This window comes from Mobula hypostoma, chromosome 5, assembly GCF_963921235.1.
Source record: "Mobula hypostoma chromosome 5, sMobHyp1.1, whole genome shotgun sequence".
NCBI classification, from domain to species: domain Eukaryota; kingdom Metazoa; phylum Chordata; class Chondrichthyes; order Myliobatiformes; family Myliobatidae; genus Mobula; species Mobula hypostoma.
Genome location: NC_086101.1, coordinates 12,892,571 through 12,908,206, shown reverse-complemented (window position 1 = coordinate 12,908,206; position 15,636 = coordinate 12,892,571). Strand labels below are relative to the sequence as shown.

The 15,636-nt window shown below is 47.9% G+C and overlaps 1 protein-coding gene across 2 annotated transcripts in view; it reads right to left on the bottom strand.

The window, feature by feature from the left end:
• Positions 1 to 15,636, bottom strand: part of LOC134346606 (valine--tRNA ligase-like) — a 37,459-nt gene extending 21,823 nt beyond the window's left edge. The window contains exons 1-8 of one of the 2 annotated variants that reach the window (XM_063048043.1): positions 15,367 to 15,636; positions 9,116 to 11,520; positions 8,077 to 8,182; positions 7,083 to 7,153; positions 5,394 to 5,519; positions 4,660 to 4,764; positions 3,117 to 3,195; positions 193 to 320 (exon numbers count right to left, since the gene is read on the bottom strand). In XM_063048043.1, coding sequence (XP_062904113.1) covers positions 193 to 320; positions 3,117 to 3,195; positions 4,660 to 4,764; positions 5,394 to 5,519; positions 7,083 to 7,153; positions 8,077 to 8,182; positions 9,116 to 9,232 — 732 coding nt within the window. In that variant the 5' untranslated portion in view covers positions 9,233 to 11,520; positions 15,367 to 15,636. Of the gene's footprint in view, positions 1 to 192; positions 321 to 3,116; positions 3,196 to 4,659; positions 4,765 to 5,393; positions 5,520 to 7,082; positions 7,154 to 8,076; positions 8,183 to 9,115; positions 11,742 to 15,366 lie in introns of those variants that run through there. The other variant, XM_063048045.1, reaches the window with a different exon arrangement.

Genomic DNA, 15,636 nt, shown 5'->3' with positions numbered 1-15,636 from the left:
AAAATGGAGGGCTCTGGAGGATAGAAGAGTTAGATTGATCCTGGACTGGGCGATAGAGTTGGCACAACATCATAGGCCAAAGGGCCTGTCCGGTGCTGTACTGTTCTACGCTCACTGTCTCATGATGTCTCAATGCAGTCACAGCCGATGAAACACTGGGGTGGGGGGGAAGAGGCGGTCCCCGTCACCTACCTGGGCAGAGGCCTCTGGAGCGAAGTCCTGTCCGAGCCCACGGATGGCAAACTTGGTGGCGTTCCACAACTTGTTACAGAAGTGCCGGTAGCCGAGGACACGGTTAACGTCCAGGTTGATGTCCCGGCCTGTTGGCACAAACAGGAGAGGTCTCACCATGGGATCACAGAAGTGTTACAACACAGGTGGTTACTTGGCCCATCAAGTCTGTGCCAGACCCAGGCAACAGCAATCCAACTCCTTCCTCTTGTTGGATTAGAGTATAAGCTTGTTATTTTCTTGTAGCTTAACTTTCTCTATGGTTGCTTCATTTCTTAATATAATAATTTATTTGTGTGTTATTCATGTTCAGTGAATTTTCAGTTATTGTAGTATAGCTGACTCTGTATCTTTCCAGAAGGTTGTCTGCAGCCTATAGCATATACATGAAAATGAGTAATTCATAGGCTATTTTGGTACATTGGCCTTTGTTAATCAAAGTATTGAGTATAAGAGCTGGAATGTTATGATGAGGTTGTATAAGGCATTGGTGAGGCTGAATCTGGAGTATTCTGTTCAGTTTTGGTCACCAAATTACAGGAAGGATATAAATAAGGTTGAAAGAGTACAGAGAAGGTTCACAAGGATGTTGCCGGGACTTGAGAAACTCAGTTACAGAGAAAGGTTGAATAGGTTACGACTTTATTCCCTGGAGCGTAGAAGAATGAGGGGAGATTTGATAGAGGTATATAAAATTATGATGGGTATAGATAGAGTGAATGCAAGCAGGCTTTTTCCACTGAGGCAAGGGGAGAAAAACACCAGAGGACATGGGTTAAGGGTGAGGGGGGAAAGGTTTAAAGGGAACATTAGTGGGGGCTTCTTCACACAGAGAGTGGTGGGAGTATGGAATGAGCTGCCAGATGAGGTGGTAAATGCGGGTTCTTTTTTAACATTTAAGAATAAATTGGACAGATACATGGATGGGAGGTGTATGGAGGGATATGGTCCGTGTGCAGGTCAGTGGGACTAGGCAGAAAATGGTACAGCACAGCCAAGAAGGGCCAAAGGGCCTGTTTCTGTGCTGTAGTTTCTATGGTTCTATGGTTCTATTTCCTATCACAGGAATGTGCTTTATCTATCTTGCTTATAGAAATCAATCACAACTTTTTTCCACTTGGCTTTTGTTCATCCTTTGATCTTAAAACATTCTAAGAGCTGGATTATTGAGACTCAAGAGACTGGAGATGTTGTAATCTGCATCAACAGACAATATGTTGCAGGAACTCAGTGGATCAAGCAGCGTCTCAGGGGCGGGCAGGAGTCGGGGGGTTAGACTAGACCATCGAGATGCTTTTGAGTGTGGTTCTCATGCAATACCACAACCCAAAATGTCAACAGGTCCTTTCCTCCCACAGATGCTGCTCGATCACTGAGTTTCTCCGGCAGATTGTCCTCCAGAGTCTGGCATCTGCAGTCTCTGTGTTCCAAACATTGGTGTTCCTTTTGAACACTGCCCCCACCCTCGACAGTCCCCATCCAAATTACCCCCCCCTTTCCACTCGTCACTTTTGACCAGCTGGGTACGGCAACTGCTCGGCCCCTGACCACAAGGAACTGCAGAGAGTTGTGGACACAGCTCAGCACATCACAGAAATTTCTCATGCCTTGGAAAAGAAGCCAACGTCATCAAAGACCCCGCTCACCCCAGACCATCACACTTTTAAAAATTTACTGAGATACATTGTGGAATAGGCCCTACAACCCCTTCAAGCCACATTGCCCAGCAACGTCTGACTTATCTCTAGGCTAACCACAGGACAATGTACAGTGACCAATTAACCCACCAACCAGTACACCTTTGGACTGTGGGAGGAAACTGGAGCACCCTGGGGAAACCTACGCAGAGACGGGGAGGACGTACAAACTCCTTACAGACAGCAGCGGGATATGAACCTGGGTCACTGGTTCTGCAAAGTATTGTGCTAACCACTAGAGTACCATTCAACCTCACCCATCCTATCATGCAGATGATACAAAAGCTTGAAAGCATGTAAGACCGGGCTCAAGGACAGCTTGTGTCCCACTGTTACCACAGCCTTGAATGGACCTCTTGTACAATAAAGAGGCACCCTTCATCTCACAGCTTACCTCATCATGACCCTTGGACCTCATTGCCTTTGATCTGAATGGACAACGTGTAAAACAAAAGCTTATCACTCTTCGCTGCTACTGGTGACAAGAGTAAATAAATTCCAGTTCATCTCCATTCATAACCTCTGGTTCCACCAGTGATATTTTACCTTCTCACTGTCCACTCTACCGCGACCCTTCAGTGTTTAAATGTTTCCTTATTTCCTGGAGCACAGGAGAAGGAGGGGAGATCCACTGGATACATAAAAAATTATGTGGGGTAGAGATGGGGTGAATGCTTGCAGGCTTCTTCCTCACAGGTTGGGTGAGACGACAACTAGAAGCTTAGAGTGAAAAGTGAAATATTTAAGTGAAATCTGAGGGGAAGTTCTTCACTTAGAGGATACAGCGAGTGTTGAACAAGACACCAGCAAAACTGGTAGATGCGAGGTCAATTCTGATGTTTTAAGTAAGTTTGGATAGGTATATGGATGAGAGGGATATGGAGAACTGTTGTCCAAGTGTAGGTTGATTGGACTAGGAAGACCAGGCTGGTCCAGACCAGATGGGCCAAAGGGCCTGTACCTGAGCCGTCGTGATCTATCATTTCACTTCCATCTCAGAGCCCCACGTCTTGAGAACACCAGCTCTTCCCAACGTCAGCTGGCTAAACTGCCCTGAAACTAACCGGGATCAGTCCTCTAAAGTTCTTCCGCGCCATTGCTCGTTGGCCGGCTGCCCCAGTGACCCACTTCCTGTTCCTGTCCCACTGACTCCTGCCCCCCGGAGCCACCGTTCCCCAGCCAGGTTACCTTGAGACGTGTAGGCACACAGAGCGAATCTCAAGGCGTCCATCCCACATTCCGGAATCCCATCCGGATAATCTGATTTCTGACAGGGAAAATGCAGAAGAGATGGAGATCAAACACGGAGGCTCAAACAACTGGATGGGGAAAGCAAGCTCATGAAAGACTCACATTTACAATTTACATTGTCGTTCTTGGACTTGAGCCAACAAAATGTTATAAAAGTTGCTCTAATCAGGCAGGGTCTTTCCCCAATCTGTGCACAGTAACATCTGAGTACATGTCTGGTCAGTTTCTCTCAACATCACCCTGTCCCACACAGAAAGAGGCAGTGTGCTTTTTCCAAATTAATGGTCACCACTGTTCCAGAGACAAATTACAGCTTGCTTCAATATGTCCCAATGCTCTCAGAAACCTCTCTCCTGTTGTGTGCTTTATCTGCCTGGAATTCCCAACTGAGAATTCCCTATCTTCTCCTGGAACATTCACCACCGACAGGAAGTCTAAGAAGTTAGACCATAAGATTAGGCCATTCAGCCCATCAAGTCTGCTTCACCATCTGATCATGGCTGATTTATTTTCCCTCTCAACCCCATTCTCCTGCCTTCTCACTGTAACCTTTGGTGCTCCTGTTAATCAAGAACCGATCAACCTCCACTTTAAATATACCCAGTGACAGCTGTCTGTGGCAATGAATTCCACAGACCCACTGCCCCCGGCTGAAGAACTGTACAGAACTCTTCATTAGAAATGAGTGAGTGAGAAAGAATTTCATTTCAAGTTACAGAGAAGGTGATGAGAGGGAAGGAAAGGACAAAAGGAACACCCTGATGGAATTAAAGCGGAGGTTGATAGGTTGAAGTTTCTTGATAGGCAAGGGTGTCAAAGGTTACAGGGAGAAGGCAGAAGAATGGAGTTCAGAAGGAAAATAAATCAGCCTTGATTGAATGGCGAAGCAGACTCGATAAGTTGTAGACACACACACACACTCACACACAGACACACACAGAGACACACACACACACACAGACACACACACACAGACACACACACACTCACACACAGACACACACACACACAGACACACAGAGACACACACAGACACACACACACACACTCACACACAGACACAGACACACACACACAGACACAGACACACTCACACACAGACACACTCACACACAGACACACTCACACACAGACACACACAGACACACACACACACACCAAACAGGAGTGCTGCCTCGCAGTGGGAAGGTGTTAATGGAGAGGGAGAAGCTGTGGTAACAATCACAGCAAACGAGCTGGTTCTGATGTAGACGGGCAGCAAGATAGTCACACACCCTCACTGATCTCCATTGGTTGATACCTGCTGCATTCCTCCAGCATCTTGTTTTCCTTTGTTCAGTTTCCAGCACCTACAGACACTTGTGTTCAGTATTTGTGTTCAGAAACTAATCTGCCTCCCTGGATCGACCCAACTCCCACACACCAGTCTGTAGGTTCACAAACACCAAAGTGCTAAAGGCATGGCCTCTCCCAGCCTCACCTCCAGCGAGATGCCCGTGATCACATCCAGGGGATCGATGACGTTGCCCAGGGACTTGCTCATCGTTCGACCGTGGGCATCGCGGACGATGGCATGGAGGTAGACCTGAGTGAGCGAAGGAAAAATCCTGTCAGAACAAATGAACGGGGGTGGGGGTAGGGGGGTCTCAGCTGAAGATGCGTCTCTCAGCAAGGTTTATTCCTTACAATGCAAGGGCTCAGAGACAAAGGGCACACGAACCTTAACACCACTTTGAAACATCCCTGCTCGTAAACATAACGACAAGGTAACAGAGCAGTTAGTGTTACACTGTTATTCTACCAGCAAACTGGGTTCAATTCCCACTGCTGCCTGCAGGGAGTCTGTAGATTCTCCCTGTGACCACACGGGTTTCATCCGTGTGATCCGGTTTCCTCCCGCAATCCAAACACGTAGAGGGTCAGTAGGTGAGTTGGTCACATGGGTATGTTTGTGTGGACAAGCTCGTTGGGCTGGAAGGGTCTGTTACCATGCTGTAACTCCTTGTATAATTTAAAGATTATTTGTTTTTTTTTTAAATTTGTGAATGCTGCGTATCTGATGATGTTTGCCTCTGCTGGTCAGACTAGATTTTCATTGCACCTGTACACACGTGTACATATCACAATGAACTTGACTGACCTCAGCACTCCATCCCCCACAGGCCGTGCCGCGAGCCCGCAGCCCCTGCCAGTAAATTTCAGTGCTAACGTCACCTCTTTGAATGGAAGCTTCCCGGTCAGCTTCAGTCCCAACATCACCATCCGGGCTACCCAGAAGAAGAGGATGTCGTGACCCGTCTTGAGCAGCGTGCCTGGGTAGAAGACTTTCAAGTCCTCCGTCTGCAGAAGGAAATTACGTTCATTAATTTCACGAGGCAAATCTATGGCACGGGGTCTCTGCTCTTTTTTATGCAATGGACCAAGACCACTAAGCAATGAGGCCACAGATCCCAGGTTGGGAACCCCTGATCTACGAGAAGGGAAAAGGCCATTCACACCCACTGGGTTATACTCCTCTGGTGTACTCCCAATAACTTCCACAAGAGGCAACAAAAATTCAGCATGACCCCATTCAGCATCACCAATTTATAGACAGAAAGCATCCTATCCAAATGCATCATGGCTCGAGATGGCAACTGCTCTGCCCGTGACTGCGAGAAACTGCAGAGTTGTGGACACAGCTCAGTCAGTACGTCACAAAAACCAACCTCCACTCCACGGACCCTGTCTCTACAACCTCAGTAAAGCAGTAAGTATAATCAAAGACAAACAAGAGGAAATCCAAGCAACATACACAAAATGCTGGAGGAGCACAGAAGACCAGGCAGTATCTGTGGAAAAGAGTACAGTCAATGTTTCAGGCCAAGACGTCGACTGTACGCGTTTCCATCGATGCTGCCTGGTCTGCTGAGATTCTCCAGCATTTTGTGAGTGTAATCAAAGACCCCACCCACTCCAGGCATTCTCTACTCTCCCCTCTTCCACCGGCAAAGATAAAATCTGAAAGCACGGACCACCAAACTCAAGGACCAAAAGACCATAAGCCATACGAGCAGAATTCGGCCATTTAGCCCATCAAGTCTGCTCTGTCATTCAACTACAGCTCATATATTTCCCTTGCAAAACCATTTTCCTACCTTCTCCCCATAATCTTTGGAGCCCTTATTAATTAAGTACATATCACACATCACTTTAAACATACTCAATGAATTGGCCTCCACAGTCTTTTGTGGCGATGAATTCCACAGCTGAACCACCTTCTGGCTAAAGCAATTCCTCATCTGTGTTCTAAAGGGACACCCTTGTACTCCGAGGCTGTGCCCTCTGGTCTGAGACTCCCCCGACTATTGGAAACACCCTCTCTACATCCACTCTATCTATGCCTTTCAATATTCAATTGGTTTCAAGAAGATCCCACCCACCACCGCCCCTCCCCCTGCAATTTCAAGCCAAGAGCCATCAAATTCCCCTCATACATTAACCATTTACTTCCCAGGATCATTCTCATAAACCTCCTCTGGACCATCTCCAATCTTTTCTCAGATAGAAGCCCACAAGTGAGGTCTGGCCAATGCCTTATAAAGCCTCATCATTACATCCTTCCTTTTAAATTCTAGTCCTCTTGGAAATGAATGATAACACCGCATCTGCCTTCCTTACTGCCAACTCAACTGGCAAAAGTCAACGTTCTGGGAATCATGCACTGGGACTCCAAGTCCCTTTGCACCTCCAATTTATGAATTTGCTCCCCATTTAGAAAATAATCTACATCTTTATTCATTGTTCCAAAGCGCATGACTTGAAGTGATCCGTGCACAAAGAGACTGGTGCTCTCTGCCACCTTCACGGCTCCCCCCGACACTCATGCTCCCCGAGTTTCTGATGGAGTGAATCCTGACTCACCTCATCCGGCCAACCGAAGATGGAGAAGGGGAAGAGGCCAGAGGAGAACCAGGTGTCCAACACGTCCTCATCTGTTGGACAAAGAGACTGGGTAAGGACCAGGCAGACAGACACCAGCTCACCCGAACAGGAATCGCGTGGCGCTGAAAGGATTTGACCCTCTGCTCCGTGCAGGGGTTGACCAGCCATCCAGCTCGCTTTGCTACTTCCCCCCTCAGCAACACCCCCCTCCCATTCAATGCACCTTCAGTGCTCCCAACGGGAGATTCTCTGCTCTCCGGGAGAAGGAGATTCCCTCTCCCCCCTCCACCAAGTTCCTCACTGGAATCACCGGTGACAGTGCCACATTCAAAGCTCCCCTCACAGCTGCTCTCTGCATCAGCAACCGAGCATGCAGGAAGCGCATCCTGCAGGCCAGCACACAAAGGCACCCATGCACCAAGGAGGAGGCATCCATCACAAAGGACCCTCACCAGCAGGGACATGCCCTCTTCTCATCACCACCATCAGAGAGGAGGGACACGAGCCGGAGACCCACACTCACATCTTCCACTCCACCATCAAATTTCTGATCGGAATGGTCCATGAACCCATGAACACTGCCTCACCGTTCCTCGATTGCACTGTTTATTTATTAATTTACAGTAATTTTTGTTTTCACTCTACTACTGCCACAAAACAACACATATTACAGCATATCTCAGTGACAAGAAACTTGATTCTGACGTGATCTTCCACGCTTACCCGACACACACACACACACGCACTCACACACACTCACACACAGACACACACACTCACACACGAATGCCACCGAAACCTCTAGTTTCTACACTTTATTTCCTGCACCCTTTCCACTACTGGTGACATACACGTTTATAAAACCTGCTCCCCCCACTCCCCCAGCTCGATCAACAATCAGGAAAATGTCCCACACACCACATACACCCAACACACTGCTTCTGGTAAAGACCGGGTCACCCTGCAGACTCACCCTGTCGGAGTGAGATCAGCTCAGGAGAGACGTTGAACCTCCTGGCTGCCTTCTGCCTGGCAATCTCCGCAGTGCGGCCGCTCACCCAGTAGTGGCCATCGGCGTCCTGGACGAGCAAGGACAAGGGGGATTTAAATTGAGCTGCGACACCCTCAGAAAGAGGAGACTTGTTTCTCCAGCCAGTTAGACCCACCAATCATTACGTTGCCTCTACTCCATCCAACCAATCAACACAGTTAAGGCATCGTCTCAGCTCCACCCACCCAATCAGCTCGGCTGACACGCCCCCTCACTTCCATCCACCCAATCGGCAAGGCCAATACGTTGTCTCAACAATGTCCACCCAATCAACATGGCCGAAACATCACCCTGACTCCAACAAGGGACATGTGCAAATGCGCAAGCAGATTTTGTTGATTTCACCGATCAAAACGCAGAGAGGGGTTGATACGTTGAGGTGGAATGTGGAGGTGAGCGAGTGTTCAGCGCCGACTACCTGCCTCTTGCTCACTGCTGTGACGGACCTCTCGTTGCTGCTGGATACGGTGTCTGTGTGTGACGGCCTATTGCTCGCTGATTCTGATCTCCCTCTCCCCCTCGATGCCATTTGACAATGTTATCGAACTCCTGCGGTTTATGGAATAGACGGGGGGCTGTTTCAGTCCTGTGTTTTTTACATTCTGTGTTTTCGCCCGTTCCTTCTTGTTGATGTTCGGAGCAATTTGTTAGTTTTTTTATGTGTGGTGGTGGAGTTGGGGGTTTGGGGTTTGATGTTCTTGTTGCCATTTGCACAATTTTTTTCATGGGAGGGGGTTTGATCATGTTGCCACTTGCAAGGTTTGTTTTTTCTTTGTGTGTGGTGCTGGTGGGGGTTGTGGGGGTGTTGGTGCTCATCTTTGAACAACGTCCATGGTTTCGTGGCTATCTGGGGAAGACGAATCTCAGAGATGTGTACTGCATACATACTATAATAATAAATGAACCTTTGAACCTTCCAGAAGCTTTAGACGAGACTGGTCAGCGCATGCAAGGGGCTTACCTCTCCAGCAGGGACTGCGGGATCATTGACGGTCACAAAATACGCCAGCGTCTGATGTCCCCACCACAGCTGCCGAGAGCTGCACCAGTCTCTGCGGAGAAAGCAGGCCACAGGCATCAGCGCTGAGGGAACTGATAGAGGGGGGTAAAGGGGGGAGCCTGGAGCTGGGCAGTTCACTGGCACAGCGGGTAGAACAGCTGACTCACAGCTCCAGGTTCGATCCTGACCTCTGGCACTGTCTGTGTGGACTCTGCAAGTTCTCCCTGTGGCTTTCCTCAAGGTGCTCCATTTTCCTCCCAGATCCCAAAGACAGGCAGTTAATTCTAAAGTGCTGCAGGTGCAGGTGAAAAGTAGAATCTGGGGGCAAAGGGAATGTGGGAAGAATAAAATGGGATTAACGTAGGTTTGGGTGCATGATGGTCAATGGTCCGAAGGGACTGTTGTACGGCTTCCAAACACTGCCCCTGGAGCCATCCAAACAACTCCACTAATCCCTAACAAAAAAGGATGAACAAATGAGAACAAAATGAGAGAAACCTACCAATTACTAAACCTCGCCCAAGCCTGATGAGCCAAAGCCACACTAAACACTGGCTGCTCGCCACACCACACTCTCAGACACACACAGACACCCCTAGGCTGAGGCACAGAAAACATTAATCACTTTGTTGGAGTTTAATAATAGGAACTCAACAGTCAGTGGGAATTATGAGAGTCCAAATGTAGGGAGATTGCAGATCCTGGTTGGAATATTAAAATTGCAACAAGAGGTGATTTCAACAATGTTAGTATTGACTGGGATATCATTGTGCTGAGGGATTTGACAGGGCAGAGTTTGTAAAATGTGTTCCTGATTGTTTTGACAAATGCAGATAGTTTGACGAGAGAAGGGAGCACACTTAACCACCTCACAATAAGTGTGACTGGGAAAGTGGTTAACATGTCAGTGCAGAAGTACTTTGTCCCAGTGAGCATCGTTCAATTAGTTTTAAAATAATTATGTAATAAATGGACCAGTGCTGAATCTATATCTATCTGGAAAGCTGAGAAGTCTCAGAACTTCTCTCTCTGTCTCTGATACACACACACACACCATGCAAACTCAGGCATTTACCTTTATCCAAGCCTTGTCTTCACTTACACCCAGACTCACCTGATCCTCCCTCAACCTTGCTCCAGGGTGCCATGGTAGCGTACTGGTTGGTACAATACTCTACACTACCAGCGGCCCAGGTTCAATTCCTGCTGCTGCCTGTGAGAAGTTTGTATCTTCTCTCCATGACTGTGTCCGTTTTCACCGAGTGACCACAAGACTATTAGATATAGGAGCAGAATTAGGCCATTTGGCCCATCAAGTCTGCTCTGACATTTAATCATGGCTGATCCATTTTCCTTCTCAGCTCCAATCTTCTGCCTTCTCCCCGATAAGACCTCAGGTTTCCTCCTACTGACCAAAGACATACCAGTTGGCAAGGTAAGAGGTCATTGTAAATTGTCCCATCATTTGACTAGCATTAAATTGGGTGGCATAGTGCAAAGGGCCAGAAGGGCCTATTCTGTGTTTTCCTAATAAATAAATAAAATAAAAATCCCTCACGTCCTCTCCTCCAGGATTTCCCCTGCCCCTTACCTTCTGTGCGCCCTTTCTCATATCTCATGCCTCCAACACTTGCCCACCACTCCCTTCGCTACGTGGTAGCTCCCTGTGACCCCTGCATTGGCCTCTCCTTCCCACCCAAGTGTCTCACTCAACCCTTGCTCAGGTGACTCGTATCCCAAATGATCATGTGAGTGAGGCTGAGTGACGGATGGAGTGAACGAGACTCTGGAACACCGCGTGAAGGAGGGGCAGAAAGAAACACACACGGGGGAACAGTGTGTGAAGACCTTTGACCCCTCACTCCCTGGTGGGGGGCCTTTCGGTTCACAGGGCTCGAGAGTGAGTGGGGGGAAAGCAATGAAGTTGAGAATTACATCGAGGAGGGGTGAGAGGAGAAAGGTGTACACCACTCCGTGACCCTCAACCTCAGTCATCCGTCGTTAACGCTCTGAATTCAGGAGCACGCCAATCCACCTGATGAATGTTTGGAAGTTCTGTTCATGGCAGTACCGCTTTCAACCAGACGATGGAGGCAGCGAGCGGCCATAACATCAGTTCACGGCGAGGGTCGCCACCTGCTGTTGGTAACCGGTACTGCAGGAAAATGCTCCAACTCACCTGGAACAGAATCAGGTTTAACATCACCATCCGACACGAAGGGAGGGATTTCCCGCTGGACACCCATTTCAATTCCTCTTCCCATTCCCATTCTGATATGTCGGTCCAGGGTTTCCTCTACTGCTACGATGAGGACACACTCAAGTCGGAGGAGAAACACCTGATATTCCGTTTCGGTTGCTCCAACCTGATGACATGAACATTTATTTTTCCAATTTCCAGTAACTCATCCCCTTCTCCCTCTCTTTTTGCATTCCCCATTCTGGTTCCACTGCCATCCCTTCTCTTCTCTGCACCGGTCTATCACCTCCCTCTGGAACCCTCATCCTTCCCTTTATTCTGGGTCCATCTCCTCAACATCAGATTCTCTTCAGCTCTTCCCTTTCCCATCTGTCACCTCCCAGCTTCTCCCTTCATGCTCCCTCCCCTGCCTCACCGATCCTTACCCTCCCCCATCTAATTTTGGCTTCTGCTGCTTTCTTTCAAGTCCCGATGAACATTCTCGGCGCAAAATATTGACTGTTTATTCCTTACATTTAATGCTGCCTGACCCACTGAGTTCCTCCAGCACTTTGTTTGAGATTCTTGGGATTTCCAGCATCTGCAGAATGTTTTGTGACAGATAGACCACAAGACCGTAAGACAGAGGAGCAGAATTAGGCGATTCAAACCATCGAGTCTGCTCCACCATTCCTTCATACTGACTCTGGATCCCACTCAACCCCAAACACCTGCCTTCTCACCATATCCCTTGATGCTCTGACCCATCAAGAAACAATCAATTTCTGCCTAAAATATACCCATGGACTGGGCCTCCACGCAATCTGCGCAGAGAAACGCACAGATTCACTACTCTCTGGCTAAGAAAAATCCTCCTTACCTCTGTTCTAAAAGGTCGCCCCTCAAGTTGGAGGCTGTGCCCTCTAGTTCTGGATATCCCCAGCACAGGAAACATCCTCTCCACATCCACCCTATTTAGTCCTTTCAACATTTGGTAGGTTTCAATGAGATCTCCCCCGCATTTTTCTAAATTCCAGTAAGTACAGGAACAAAGCTGCTGAACGCTCCTCATATGTTAACCCCTTTATTCCTGGAATCATCCTTGTGAACCACCTCTGGACTCTCTCCAATGACAACACATCCTTTCTGAGATATGGAGCCCAAAGCTGTTGGCAAAATTCCAAGTGTGGCCTAACTAGTGTCTTATAAAGCCTCAGCATTATCTCGGGGATAAAATAATTCCAAAGAGAATAACTGATTCCATGTGGAAGCTGGTTGTGATCCCGGCTCCATTTGTCTCCTAAATGAGAGGAACAGCTGCTCACGCTCCACCAGGGCAGCCTGCAAACTGGTTCAATGTTCAAAATTCAAAGTAAAATTTATTATCAGAGTACATACATGTCACCACATAGACCCTGAGATTCCTTTTCTGCGGGTATAATTAGCAAATTACAGAACAGTAACTGTAAACTGTAAACATCAGGAACTGTAAACAGTAAACAAACTCGGGAAATACAAATAAATAGCAATAAACAACGAGCATGAAATAACAATATAACAGAGTCCTTAAGTGAGTGTAGTTATCTTCTTTTGTTCAAGAGTCTGATGGTTGAGGGGTAGTAACTGTTCTTGAACAAGTCCTGAGGCGTGTGTATCTTCTACCTGATGGCAACAGTGAGAAACGAGCATGGCCTGGGTGGAGAGGATCTTTAGAAACATAGAAACATAGAAAATAGGTGCAGGAGTAGGCCATTCGGCCCTTCGAGCCTGCACCGCCATTTATTATGATCATGGCTGATCATCCAACTCAGAACCCAGCCTTCCCTCCATACCCACTGACCCCTGTAGCCACAAGGGCCATATCTAACTTCCTTTTAAACATAGCTAATGAACTGGCCTCAACAGTTTGCTGTGGCAGAGAATTCCACAGATTCACCACTCTCTGTGTGAAGAAGTTTTTCCTAATCTCGGTCCTAAAAGGCTTCCCCTCTATCCTCAAACTGTGACCCCTCGTTCTAGACCTCCCCAACATCGGGAACAATCTTCCCGCATCTAGCCTGTCCAATCCCTTTAGGATCTTATACGTTTCAATCAGATCCCCCCTCAATCTTCTAAATTCCAACGAGTACAAGCCCAGTTCATCCAGTCTTTCTTCATATGAAAGACCTGCCATCCCAGGAATCAATCTGGTGAACCTTCTTTGTACTCCCTCTATGGCAAAGATGTCTTTCCTCAGATTAGGGGACCAAAACTGCACACAATACTCCAGGTGTGGTCTCACCAAGGCCTTGTACAACTGCAGTAGTACCTCCCTGCTCCTGTACTCGAATCCTCTCGCTATAAATGCCAGCATACCGTTCGCCTTTTTCACCGCCTGCTGTACCTGCATGCCCACTTTCAATGACTGGTGTATAATGACACCCAGGTCTCGTTGCACCTCCCCTTTTCCTAATCGGCCACCATTCAGATAATAATCTGTTTTCCTATTTTTGCCACCAAAGTGGATAACTTCACATTTATCCACATTAAATTGCATCTGCCATGAGTTTGCCCACTCACCCAACCTATCCAAGTCACCCTGCATCCTCTTAGCATCCTCCTCACTGCTAACACTGCCACCCAGCTTCGTGTCATCCGCAAACTTGGAGATGCTGCATTTAATTCCCTCATCCAAGTCATTAATATATATTGTAAACAACTGGGGTCCCAGCACTGAGCCTTGCGGTACCCCACTAGTCACCGCCTGCCATTCTGAAAAGGTCCCGTTTATTCCCACTCTTTGCTTCCTGTCTGCTAACCAATTCTCCACCCACACCAATACCTTACCCCCAATACCGTGTGCTTTAAGTTTACACACTAATCTCCTATGTGGGACCTTGTCAAAAGCCTTTTGAAAATCCAAATATACCACATCCACTGGTTCTCCCCTATCCACTCTATCTTTGATGATGGATGCTGCTTTTCTACGGCAACGTTTCATGCAGATGTGCTCAATGGTGGGGAGGGTTTTTACCAGTGATGTACTGAGCTGAAGCCACTACCTTTTGTAGGATTTTCCACTCAAAGGCAGTGGTGTTCCGAAACCAGGCTGTAATGTGGCCAGTCAGCACTTCCCACCTCACCTCCATAGAAGTTTGCCAAGGTTTTTGATGTCATGCCAAACCTCGACAGACTCTCGAGGAAGTTAAGTCGCTGTCCTGCTTTCTTCACAATAAAATTTATGTGATGGGTCCAGGACAAGTCCTCTGAGACAGTGACACCCGGGAATTTAAAGTTATTGACTCTCTCCACTCCTGATCCTCCGATGAGTACTGGCTCATGGACCTCCGGTGACATGAACATGGAATTCTCAGACTTTCAGTAGCCGTTCCACCTGTCTTTTTTTTCCTTTTTAGTTTTCTTTCTCCTGATCCACCTGTCCCCATCACCCTACATCTTTACCCTCCTCCCTCATCCTCTCCATCTGCCCATCACCCACACTCTCCTGCCCACCTTCCTCCCTTTGTTCCAGGCTCCACTTACCTCTCCTACCAGATTTCATCTTCTTTGTCTCTCCCACCTCTCACCTCCCAGTTTCTGACACATTTCCACACTCCACCCCTCCTTCTCTGGATCAGCTGCCAGCTCTCACTCCACCCTTCCTCCCACCTTTCTATGCTGACTGTCCCCGCTCTTCCTTTCAGTCCAGATGAGGGGCTTCGAGACAAAACGTCAACTATCTACTTCCCTCCATAGACAGAGTCACAAAGAAGTACAGCACAGCAACAGGCCCTTCAGCCCATCTAGTTCCTGCCATAACCATTTAAACTGCCTATTCCCATCAACCTGCACTGGGACCATAGCCCGCCATACTCCTCCATCCATGTAACAATCCAAACTTCTCTTAAACATTGAAATCGGGCTCACATAGACCATGTGCTGGCAGCTCCTTCCACACTCTCATGACCCTTCGAGTGAAGAAGTTTCCCTTGTGTCCCCTTAAACTTTTCACCTTTCACCCTAACCCAGGATCTCTGGTTGTAGTCCTACTCACCTCAGTGGAAAAAGCCTGCTTGCATTCACCCCATCGATTGGTGTTGGCATCCATCTGTCTCGAAGGACAATGGGTGATGATGATCGTCATAACAATCCTGGGCAGAAGGTATGGAGATCCTGAGATGCCCAGTCGTCAAAATCCCCCTCTCACCCTCAGGAGTGTGGTCGAAAGGAAAGCTTATGAAGCTTGTTTGGCACCAGCTTGGTTGTCGGATCTGCTGGAAGGATGTTCAATTATGTCCAGCTGCCTTAGGGACTCCACTCTGGA